The sequence below is a fragment of the Lutjanus erythropterus genome, chromosome 17 (genome assembly GCF_056507025.1).
Source record: "Lutjanus erythropterus isolate fLutEry1 chromosome 17, fLutEry1.hap2, whole genome shotgun sequence".
NCBI classification, from domain to species: Eukaryota; Metazoa; Chordata; class Actinopteri; order Lutjaniformes; family Lutjanidae; genus Lutjanus; species Lutjanus erythropterus.
This window is the reverse complement of record NC_139333.1, coordinates 6,311,098-6,323,954: the sequence shown is the minus strand read 5'-3', so window position 1 is coordinate 6,323,954 and position 12,857 is coordinate 6,311,098. Positions and strand designations below refer to the sequence as shown.

General features: G+C 40.4%; 1 protein-coding gene across 1 annotated transcript; it reads right to left on the bottom strand.

Moving 5' to 3' along the window:
* Positions 1 to 165: 165 nt before the first annotated feature.
* chadlb (chondroadherin-like b) lies at positions 166 to 8,616 on the bottom strand. Its single transcript, XM_084741473.1, has 10 exons — positions 8,380 to 8,616; positions 8,108 to 8,302; positions 7,673 to 7,828; positions 7,431 to 7,576; positions 5,920 to 6,201; positions 5,587 to 5,806; positions 4,151 to 4,424; positions 3,034 to 3,446; positions 2,394 to 2,560; positions 166 to 1,168 (listed from the first exon to the last, which is right to left on the bottom strand). Exons 1-10 carry the CDS (start codon positions 8,542 to 8,544, stop codon positions 868 to 870), a joined length of 2,319 nt encoding a protein of 772 aa, XP_084597599.1. The 5' UTR covers positions 8,545 to 8,616; the 3' UTR covers positions 166 to 867.
* Between the last annotated feature and the right edge of the window lie 4,241 nt (positions 8,617 to 12,857).

Below are 12,857 nucleotides of genomic sequence, written 5' to 3'. Positions count from 1 at the left end.
AAAGTACTTTGAATCCTTGAATCCTTGATTTTATCAAAATCTTAAGGGTCATAACTTAATATACTTGACTGCAAATGGTTCACAAGGACCTATTTCAAAACTACCTCATCTTCTCCATGTTGGTAAGTTTCTCTACACAGTGATATCCGTGCAGAGCTTACTGGCTTCAGTTAAACATGATGATTTCTGAGTCCAACATCAAACCTGTAAATGTAACTCTGAAGTGTTTGATCATTCTGGGTTGACATAGTAGACAGGTCTTTGTTGTAATGTTTTATTTTCTTCCTGTTTGATTTCCAGATGTGTCCTTTTTTGGAAATAAATCACCGATTAAAAAAATCATTCCTAAACTTTTGGATTCAGACTTTTTACAAATGGGACTCCAAATTCAGCGAGTTCAGTACATTTTGAAGTTGTGGTGTAGTGGTTAAGGATAACTAGCATAAAGCCAATGATTGTATAATTTTCGAGCAAATAACTAATGCTAATGACTTTCACTTCATTTGCCTCCTTCAAGATGCTAAAATGTCCAACAGAGCTGCTCAGGAGCTTGACGAGCTGGGAATGTGTATCTAATGCTGTGAATGTGAAGCATCTGTGCTCAGTGTAGGTTCTCTGGCTGATGAAAAATAATCTTTTTGACCTCTTTTCAACAAATATTGATTAGACAGCAAAGAGGAAATACTATAAAAAAAAAAACTGTCTGGCAGGAGATGTGAAACGGCCTCAGCTGCTACAGCTGTGGAGGTCAGCAGAGGTTACAGTTTTAGATGAGATGAATCCATGGTTTAACCTCAAAATCTTCAACAGTTGCCAGTTTTTACTGGAAGCTGGGGTCCCAGAACATCAGTACAAAAGGCAGCAGGTTCAGGCCATGCTGCGTCTCTTGGTGGTTTCCTTGTTTGCTGCCAGTTTTGTGTTGGGACTCTTGCGAGGTTTGGATTTGGCTTTGAGCATTTTGACTTGCCGAAGGCCATTGAGGTGCATCGGTTTGGGTTTGGTTGCCTTGGGTGCCTTGGCGGGCTTTGGGGTGACGGTAGGGGCGGAAGGGAGGCTCTCTCCCCCGGGACAGGCTTTGAAGACGTGGACATCCTTGACCTTGCGACCCTTCAGCTCGGGGGGATTTGCGCAGGTGGCTCGTACCTTCAGGTTGACTTTCTCAATCCACCTAGACGAAGAGGAAAGATTCTTTATTTAAACAGAGGTCATGCAAAGTCGCCAGAGTTAAAAAAAATGTCTGATTTTCAGCACAATCTGGTGCCTCATCTACGCAATCACTCGTGTAAACCAACAATGTTTTAATATTTGAAATTTCTTAAAGGGACAGTTCACCCGAAAATGTAAAATACTACTCTTTATCAATCTTGATTGTCTTGGTGTGAGTTGCCAAATTTTGGAGATATCGGCCATAGAGATCTTTGCTTTCTCTCAAATATAATGGGACTAAATGGCAAATGGCTTGTGGTGCTCAAAGTGCAAAAAGGAAAAAAACTAAACAGCAGTGCCCCCTATACTGTCTATACTGAAAAGAACCAATTTTGTAGATGTTACTTGCTAAAGACATTGTTTGGAGACCTATAAAAGTGACATATAGTCTTAAGTTTGCTAATGTCAGCAAAACACAACAGTTAATCTATCAATCATTAGCTAGCTAGTTACATCATATAGCTAAATTTAACAAAACACTAGCTAACTTGCTAGCTAATCTACATCCATTGTGGGTGTCTCGAAGGGATCCATGAAAGATCTCACAACTGTGATAATTTTAACCCAAATCATGACCTTAAACAAGTGTTTTTTGTCCCTAAACCTACCCACATCGTAACCACAGGGTTGTTATGTTATAAAACACAATTTGTTTGTACAAGGTGGACAAGGAAGTAACAACATGTACAAATGTTGCCAGAGTTTCCCAAATCAAGGGTTCCCTTCTTAGACATAACTGGCAGAAAAAGATAAAGTTGACCGAGGGTCCATTGGGTACTAAGTCTGCTCAACTGCTGTTGGAGCACAAAGCAAAAAGGGGCAGGATTTTTTGATTAATTAAGATGTGATGATACAGGCTTTGGAAGATTTGAATCTTTTGAAAATTGCTTGAATTTTGCTCTTAAAAAGCTGTACAAACCCTGGAAAAAACAACCAAATGTGAAGTATGCAACCTTAAATGCGGAATTAGTGTCACTAGAAGCTAAAATACATGTGTCATCAGGTTTTCAGGATAAGGTTCAAAATGTTATCGGGTGTAATATATTGACTTGTATGTATTTAAACTAAAGAATCATCCCAAATTTAAAAATATATATATATTTTAGACATGTTGTCCTGTTCAAAAAGCTAAAAACAAAACAAAAGTTGAATACTAATGATTATTCTGTGTGCTGTAACTGTCTTACAAGCGTAGTGGCAGCAGAGGGCAGTCACACATCAGAGGGTTGTCAGCCAGGTTGATGACTTCCAAAGAAGTGAGGGGGTGGAGGTTAGGCACCTCCTCCAGCTGGTTTCCCTCCAGGTAGAGACTCCTCAACCCTGGACCCAGACCTGCCAGGGAGTTCTGTGACATCTAGGAGGAGACATAGCATCAGAAAATTGTCACATAGCCTCAGCCAAGTTATTTTTTTCTGATTCTAAAGCCTCTGTTTGAACTCAAGTCCAGCGTTTTAGTGCTTAAGTTTTCATTTTGATGATTAAATGAGAAGGAAGGAGAAAAACGAAGAGGATGGTATGAAGAGAGAGGTGACTAGTTACATAGTCCAGCCCTGTTAGTATCCTATTGGACATTTTTGTTAAATTTTGCCATAATTTTCTTACAATCACTGAACGTGTTTTGTGAGGTTCCAGTGAACTTTGACCCACCAAAATCTAATCAGTTCAGTGAAGTGGACATTTGAGCCAAGTGTGAAGAAATTCCCTCTCGCGTTCATAAGAGTGGGACAGACGTGAGGTCAAAATGACTATGATCATTGACCTTTGACCACTAATATTTAAAGAGTTTAAAGCAGCAATGTTTAAAGAAGGTATCTGGAGCCTGCTCACCTTCTCCAGTCCCATGTTATCCAGATACAGCTCCTTCAGCGACCTCTCCAGTGGTCGGAAAGCGTTGGGCCCCACCCAGCGGATTGAATTCCCAGACAGCCTCAGGTCCCTGAGGTTTCCCGCCTTGCTCAGTGCTTCAGTGGGCACCTCCTTCAGCTTGTTTCCTCCCAGGTGGAGCGTATCGAGGTCACTGGCCCGGTCCAGAGCCCTGGGTGACATGTGATCGATGGCGTTCCCAGTGAGGTAGAGGGCTCTGAGGCCCTCGGCTCCGATCAAGGTGTCCGGCTCCAGCTTGGTGATGGAGTTGTTCTCCAGGTGAAGCGCCAGCAGGCTGGGCACCAGTTTGAAGGCTCCTTTGGGGAAACTGGTGAAGCGGTTTTTCTCCAGGTGGAGGTAAGTGAGCTGAGGGAGACCTGTGAATTTAGATTAGAAGAATTAAGCTTGAAGACAACAAAGGCCATTGTCAGTTTATTTGGAGGAGTGTGCATGAGACTGTCATTACACTGTCATAACTATGCAATGCCACCTGTCATTAAGTGTCATTCAGTCTATCATATTTTTAAGGTAAAGTTAATGTTGTTTAAGATGTGACAACTTGACCTTTAGCCAAAAAAAAATGTCTTGATTATGACAACTTGGCATTAATCAAGACCATGATGTCTTTTTTATAACAACTTGACATTAATCAAGCCAATAATGTCTTTATGTCAACGTGATATTAACCAACATAACTGTTTAGCTCTGTGTTATAACATAAAGCTAAATAATGTTGACAATGTTGATAATGTCAAGTTGTCATAATGAAGACATTTTTGTCCTGGTTAATGTCAAGTTGTCATAACGGATACATTTTGTCTTGGTTAATCTCAGGTTTTCATAACAAAGACATTGACTTGATTAATGTCAAGTTGTCATAAGAAAGACATCTCAAACAGTGTCAAATTTGCATTTAAGATGACATTACTGACCAAATGACAACAACCGTACACATTAATAAAGACTCCTTAATGTTAATGACAGGCATCATGATATGGTTATGACAGTGTTATGCACACCCCTTCAAACAAAGTGTTACCCAAAGATCTTTTTGACAAATTAAGTTTTCCATTTAAAAGACCTTTAAAGGCGTCAGGGCTGAGAGACGTGAGGTCATTCTCTGACAGGTACAGGTAGATCAGTCCCTTCATTCCACTGAAAGCTCCGCCCTCCACCTCCACGATCTTGCAGCGCTGCAGATGTAGGGACACCACCTGGGCAACACCGGGGAAGCTGTTGCCAGGGATGTAGTGGAAGTGGTTGCCACGCAGGTCGAGGAGACGAGTGCTGGGAGAGAAACCCCGAGGAACTTTGGTGTGACCACGGTTCTCACATGAGGAGTGGTGTGTCTCAGCCTGAGGACAAAGGACGGAGGTATAGGACACACACAAATCATGTACATTCATCTTTCCTGACTCAATTTCCTATGATCATATTCTTGTCATTTTAAAGTGACATATACACCAGTGGCTCCCAACGTTTTTGGCAGCCATGTCTCCAAACTGATGTAGGACACACGAGGCAGCCATGACTGGCATGACTTTAACCTGTAACACCTGATTTCCTGAAGCCTTTCTGTCAGAAGCCCCTTTCAGACAGCTTTCTGGGCTTTCTGACAGAAAGCAGTTCCTGGCAGAAAGTCCTGAAGCCTAACTTCTTCCATGAGCATCAGCACTTCCACCACACTCTTGCCTTTTCCGCCACAGAGGAAAGGGTAGTGGAAATGACATTTCTATAGTATTTTGTGAAAAAGCGCTCACTAACTTAACAGATTAGTTTTGTTTTATTAGATTGAATATACATATGCATACAAAATACACTTATTTAACTTTAAAAATCTAGCGTTTTACAAATTTTAATGGAAACATGCTTGGAACTGCCAGTGCGTATCCTGTGAATATTTCTATTATTTTATTTTAATTTAACTTTTTTTTTTTTCTTTCATTTGAGTGGTTGCCATTTTCAGTGTTTGTATTAACACTGTTTTTCTTTATGAAAGGCAATAAAAAGTGAATATAAAAAACATTCTATCTACTGGTGTGGTGAAAATGACAGCCATATTTTGTGTGAAAAATAATGTATCTATCTCACAATAAATACTAACATGTTTCCTTGATTATTTGAGTATTACTTTATTCAGGTACATTTAAGTTTTTCAGAAAAGTAGGATTTTTAAACTTTATTTTCATTGTTGAGTTTTTGGAAGTCTGGGTGAGGGACAAGGGCCCAACAGTGACACTGACACCTATATGGAGGTTGAACTGTATGACAAAATAATAATGGACGGATGGTTAAGAGCTGGAAACATGGTTTTATTGTTAATTTAGAAAATAGAGAGAGCAATGTCCAAAGTTACATGTAGGGACAGATAACATAAGGACATGAAAATTCTGATAGTCTAAGAACCACTATGCAAGTTAAAAGCAAGTATATCTTTGACTTAAGTAGACAAGAAATGCAAAAAAGTAAATCACATGACTGGCTCCCCTGGATTCCCACATCACACAGCCCACTCACCTCACAGACACAGTTGGCAGGACACTTGACCTTATTCTCTGGCTCTTCAGTGGGTGGCGGTGTAATCCTGGTCGCCTCTTCGAACTCTGCCTTCAGCATGGCCTCCTGGCTCTGACACCGCAGTTCCGCAGGGTAAACGGCCTCCAGGTTCTCTCCTGTCAGGTGAGCCGGTCCTCCACATGTCCCCATCAGCTTCACCTTGTTACGGATGGACCACTCCCTGTAGAGGGGTGAAGAAGACATTAGTAGCTTTAGGTTGACGGAATCAAAGCACTGCTGTGATGTGGAGATGTCAGCGATCCATTCGAACCCCACAAAGGTCCTGTGCTGTACCTGAGTGGACGCAGGTAGCAGTTGCAGTAGATGGAGTTCCCAGCCAGGTTGACGCGTGCCAGCTTGGGTGAACCTTCAGAGAAGGGCTGGATGACACGCAGCTGGTTGAAGCTGATGTCCAGGTGGATGAGGTTGGGGGATTTTGAGACAGCTGTGTTGGCCATGTCCTGCAGGGACATGTGGTCCAGGAAAAGGTGGGTCAGTTTGGCCATGGACACCACCTCCTCTCCAAGGTAAGTCATCGGGTTGTAGCTCAGATCAAGACGGGTCACCTCTGGCAGTCTGGATACCAAGAGATGGAGAAGTGTGGAAAATTAAGATGGAAATTTCAGGTTTCAGACAAATGAGATTGTCAGTGTTTTTAGGGACGGCAATGTCAGCTGGTCGGTTCACCATGTTGGTCCAGACTGAAGAATCTCAACAACTACTGCAGGGTAACAACTAAACTAAATCTGGTACATATATTCCCGTTTCCAGAGGATGAATCCTATTGACTTTGGTGATAACTTGACTTTTCCTGTAGCACCACTCTGAGGTTCACATTTATGCATTTGAGTGAAATGTCTCAGCAACTACTGGATGGCAGTAAATGGCAATACTTTGGTTTATGATGAAATACCTGCAAAACTAGGACGAGGCATTCTCATGGTGGGATCAAGTTATTGCTTTGCAAGTCACAAGTAAGACTCAAGTATTTGCATTCCAGTCCCAAGTGGAGAGAAATGTCCTGAGTCAATTACCAAGTGTTAGACTTTGTGTTTTGAGTCCTAAACAAGTTCTAATATAATTGTGAGTTTCCAGCCTTGCTGATTTACAAAGTTACTTAGCTGTTAAGCTAACATTAGCTAAGCTTTAAGCTGCTTTCACGTTTCACCATAAGGTATAATGCAGAGACTTGTAGGAGCGCTTGTATGTCTGCTTGACATAATAACAGCTAAGCTAACTTTAAGCAAGTTGTGATTCTGTCTATAATTTTGGACCCGCATGTTTTGCATACTGCAATACATTTTGTGTTGATCACATGACTTTTTCATGGGTGTGGTGTTAGGTATCAAGTGTTTTCAAATCAAAAGGCTCAAGTCCATGCAAAGTCACGAGTCATTGGTGTTCAAGTCTTTTTTGATTTTGTCAAGTCTTCAAATTTGCTACTCAAGTCCAAGTTATGTGATTCAGGTCTCCACATCTGGTAAGGTTAGTGTTAACAAATATTAGCGTAGTTAGTGTACAGTGAACATGGTTGAAGTTACTGTTAAACATAAGCATGGCAGCATGTTGACATTAGCGTTTAGCTCAGAATAGCACTGTACACACACACAGCTGTTAGCAAGGCTGTAGTCTCTTGTTTGTTTACAGTGTTAAAACTAGTAACTAGTAATAGTAACAGAAATTTGTGTCATTAAAACATTTGGAATTTCTCATCAAAAATAGTTTCCTAAAGTAGATTTAATGTCCACATGAGACCTCTGCTCAGCTCTGTGACGGACACCTGGACGGTGTAACATGTCCAGTACCTCATCATGGTCTCAGTGGGGAAGAACTGCAGCTCGTTGTGGTCCAGACTGAGACGGGTGAGCGTGAACAGACCAGCGAAGGCCTCGGTGTCCAGGTAGTTCAGAGAGTTGTGACTGAGACGAAGCCATTTGATGTTCTGCAAGCCCTGGAATAAGAAGAGGTCGGGAAGATAATTCTGCATTTCTTTAAACTATCTTTTGCCATTTTGACTTTTTTTGTGTGTAGGTTGTTGTGTGTGTACCTGGAAGGCCAGGTTGGGGATGTAGACCAGCTGGTTATGTGTGAGGGAGAGCAGGTTGAGGAAGCCGAGCTGAGAGAAAGCTCCAGGCTGGATCTCTTCCACGCGGTTACGGTCGATCATAAGCTGCTTCAGCGAGGACAGGCCGTCGAATGACTCCTGAACTCACAAAACACAAAGGAAGATAAAATACATTCACTCTGCTGTACTTCAAATGTGTAAGTGTGGGGGGTAACATTTGTTTGGTAACAACTTATTTGAAGGTATACATTACACTGTCATAACCTTGACATGAACATGAAGGAGTCTTTATGAATGTTTATGACTTCTGTCTTAATAAGGAGGCCACGAGAGAATGATGGAATAAATGTGGTTGTGTGAACTGGATCTGTATGTGTGTGTGTGTGTGTGTGTGTGTGTGTGTGTGTGTGTGATGACCTGGTAGAGGATCTCAATGTTGTTGTTGGCCAGGTTGAGGAAGACCAGGCGACCGAGGCTGCGGAAAGCACCCTCCTTCACCCTGCGGATGTTACATCGCTGCAGCGACAGGTGAGTCAGGTAAGGAGTGTGTTTGAAAGCCCCAGTGGGAAGTTCCTGGATGTCGTTGCCTCGGAGATCTAACTTCACTGTGATCTACAAAAAAAAAGGGGGTTAATGTCAGATGGGGCTGGAAGGGCACTAAACTTAGGTATTCATGTGAGAAGAGAGACCTCGTCAACAGTGGGAGGAACTTGGGTCAGGTTCTTGTTGACGCAGGTCACTGTGAGCTGGATCTGGTCACAGACGCACTGCTGTGGACATTTTGCTGTGTGTGTAGCAGGGATGTAGAGGAGCAGCAGGACCCAGAGGGCGTACGGACAGAGCTGGGAGTACATCTGAGAGGGAAAATAACGGTATTACTTCATTCATGCTATTGAATATCATGGTCATTTATGGTGATGGAAAGAAACTGAGTACATTTACTCACATACTGTACTCTTACATACATATATTTTGAGTTACTTGCACTTTACATTTTATGCTACTTTATACTCCACTACATCTCTTTAATAGTACAGGGAAGGTGGGCCACATGTGAAGGACCCTCTCTGACTCAGAGGCACTGTTTTGCATACAGTTAAATGGAATATAAATAACAACGATTTTCAATATTTCAAGTAAATGCTACTTTATATATGCACTCTTCTAGATTTTAGCAGGAAATATTGTGCAGGTTTCTGATATTTGACCTATTTTACACCTTTCAGATTAATATTTTCCATAAATAAACAAACGATAAGTTTATAAAATATAATGCACATGTTTAGATTTGTGCTTTTATAAAGGGATAGTTCCCCCAAAAATGAAAATTCAGTCATTATCTACTCTAAACTAAACCCAACCTTCAATCGGCATGAGGGTAAAAAGATAATAACTGAATTTTATTTTTTGGGTGAACTTCCCTTTAAGGGGGACAACCGCATGTTTGGGACCCACTGGACTAAAATGTGTTTAAGGTAGTTGTAGTAAAATGCTACTTACACATTAATGCAACACTATAAGGAATCTAATAATGCTATACACAATAATATATTATTTATTTATTTTTCAGATATTTTTGTTACTTACAGTACTTTTAGCTGCAGGATCTTAAAAGCAGCGCCTTGTAATTTAATATTTTTACCGTGTTAACTGTACTTAAGTGAAGGCTCTAAGTATTGTTTCCACCACTGCTGGAAGAAATGCTTGTTGTAAACAGCAGAAAGAATGTGAACTTGTGCAGGTAAAATCAAAATGTAAAGAGGATCCTAAAGTCAGAAACAATCAGGGTTCTATTCTCAGACATGCAGGTTCCTGTGATGCAGCATATCGTCTGATGAAGCTCTATGATGTACAGTGGGATATACCTATGTTACATATACAGTTACCACAACATATTTAAGTTACTTCTAATTCTGCTGGAGAAAGGTGTGCGTCCCATTGTTTTACACTTCTCTACTAAAACTCAGTTTGATGAAAAACATCTCCATCATTCTGTACTTTTGGAGATTAGTGTCATTTTGGTCAGATCGGGCTGCCCTAGACTGGAATGCCTTAAAACCACATTCCCATGTCGGATCAACAGTCTTGATCCGCAGGAATGGACATGAAAAGCTTCACAGCTCCACACTCTGAAATTCGGAGTCTCAAAATGTTGACACGGTGAAATGGTGCCATGCCTAAACCTTTCTGTCAAAACCGCTGCACCAAACCCCTCAGAGATGAACGCGAATGAGACCAATGACCGTACAGATCAGAATGGAAGCAACACAGCCTTAAATTTAATTTATCAATCTGTTCCGTGAATTAATATGGAAGCCTATTTCTGCCAATGTGATGAAAAAATAAAGATCCCGTAAGTCATTATAAACTTAACTGAAATAATGAGAATCTCAAAATAATGACACATGTAAAGATAGTAACTCATTATTTTGAGATACTACGTTATTGTTTCAAGAGTCATTATTCTGATGCGCTAGTTCATTATTTCAGATACTAAGTAAAGCCAGACCAATTTATTAGTCGGCTGATATTGTCGGCCTGATTTTGGCCTAGCACAGCTATACTGGTCTATATTGGTATCAATATATGTTATCATATTGTTTTCATTTATTTTTTTATTAAATTTTAGTTTTATAGGCAGCATTTGATGTAATTTGTATTTTGTTCTGAATTCAAGTTGTTCTATTTGTATTTTCTTACATTTATAGTTATATATATAGTTTTATAATTATTAAAAAAATCAGCAAAAGTTTACGGTTTCATTGCCTTGAAGAACTTTGGATTTTTATATATGTATAAATAAAGAATATTGGCCAATAGCGATCAGATTTCTTTTTACTAGTGACCAATATCGCCATCCAGTGGTGGATTCAGGCTGTATGACAACTTCAACAATTCTAATAAAAAATACACAAGGAACTATTTCACCATTTAAAATCATAGAGGCCAGATCATGTTCTGGTATTTATGAGTTTTGTTCACTAGAACATTGGTTCAAAACCTGGGGTCCTGGCACCCCTTAGGGGGGCACCAGAAGCCACAGGGGTCCCCAAGACTTTGTTTGCTCTGAGGTCCTCAAAATTAGATTTGCACAGATCAACTAAAATCACAGTTTCAGGGTTCCTACTGCACTTTCCAAGCATTTTCAAGCTTTTCCAGCACCTTACAGCTCCAGTAAATTTTTAGACTTTATATTTTTATTTATATACAAAATTTCACCTCTTCATCGCATTAGATCAGATGTTATTGTGCCGTTATCAACCAAAATTATGTTTTGTGATACAATTCTACAGAGCGTTGACAAACTAAAGAAAAACATGACAAAGTGTTGTGTTTTCAAAATGTGTCACCTGTCTACCTGCAGTACATGACTTTCTATTAGGATTGTGACTTTTGTGCTTTTTCCTCTCAACAGAAATTTTCTCTTTTTTTCTTATTTTCATTATCCAATAAATGGCTCCTCCAGACAAAACAATGTCAAATGAGGTGCAATTAATACCATTTTTAGACTATCGATTAGTTATCAATTAATACACATTTAATCGTTTAAATTCTTGTTTGTCAATTAATGGATTAATGATTAATTATTAACTTCCTGTACCATCTGGCTCAGCCTCTGACTTTTTCTATTTCTTTATCTAAAAAGTTAACCAACTAAATTCAGGCAGCAATTTGTTATGAAAATAATGCAATTTCAAGCAGTTTCGAGCACTTTTCAAACCTTGAAAACCACACCATTAAAATTCAAGTGTTTTCAAGGATTTCCAGCACCTGTATGAACCCTGCAAAAAAACCGTTAAAAGAAAAAAATATTGAGCTTATGTTAGAACAGAGACATAAACCAGCAGTAAAGATTCTAAGAATGGAAACAACTTAATTGATATTTTGGACAGAAAAGTTTTAGGGTATGTGCTTGTGTGTTCAGGCTGGCGGAAAAGGTTGGAAATCGCTCCACTAGAAGGACACTAGAGGGGAATAATATTTTGTCCACTGGAGAGGCACCCTAGAGGACACTTCAGCACATTTTATCTACCATAGGGGCATCATCCATGGTGTTGGCATCACCCCCCAAAATCCAGTATTAGTTGGGCTCTTGTACTAAGTCATTATTTTTGAGGGGTGTTATTTAAATAAATTACCAAAAGTTTCTCTCAGAATGACTTACAGGATTTTTTAAAATCACATTGACAGAAATGGGCTTCCATACATTTGAACTCAGCTTTAGGATTGCAACCTGACTATGTGAAAAAGGCATCGATCATTTAGCATCATACCACGTTTTGTTCCTAAGACCCCCTCAATAGAGAGGGGCCGAGAAACTAGAGACGGAGGAATTTCCTCCGGCCGGACTGTTTGTCCGCGTCCCCCCCGGGGACCAACAGACCTGACCGCAGAGGAGCTGCCGCGCAGGCCGCGCACAAAGACGCACAGTGTCTTTCCCTGCCGGCACGGTGTTCTGCCAAAATGAGTTTCCCCCTGTAAAAAAAAAAGTGTCCTCTGGCCAGAGACGGTGAGAAAACTACTCACCACTGTCTCTGAGTGCTTTTACCAGAAATGACCTTCAATAGTTTTTCCTGTTCTCAGCGTTGTGTTAATGTTGTCCTGTGCGTAAACAAGGCCGGTGATTTGATTTGATTTGATTCAAGTTAATTCAGGTTTGGGAATGACAAAAGCCTGCAGTATGACCTGAACTGGAAAAATACCAGCTATTTGTATTTGTTCAATTTCTTTGCTTTATGAGAATCAATAATACAGGCTTCAGTGTGATAAAATGTGAACTATTTTTTCGTTCTGGCGCAAAAATGCGCAGAATGAAACAACGCGCATCCACATACTTGGGTAACTGAGAAACTTGGATATTAAAGTTGCATTTTTCCTTTTCAGTGTGTTCATGAGTTTATCTATAACTATTAAAATCACTCGAATCAATGTCTCACGTTTGAAATCCTGACATTTGACTCCAGTAAGTAAACCGTGACAGTAGGAATCCATTTGACGCACAGACTCACCGCGGTTCGTGGTTCCGTCCAGCTGCTGGTCGTCTAGTGGCCGCTGACTCTCTCACGGTCTCTGCTCTCTCTGCTGCTCTTCCCCCGGCTGTCCCCCATCCAAAACAAACTCCGTTTATCCCTTCATTCACCGACACTCCCCCCACCCCTGACACACA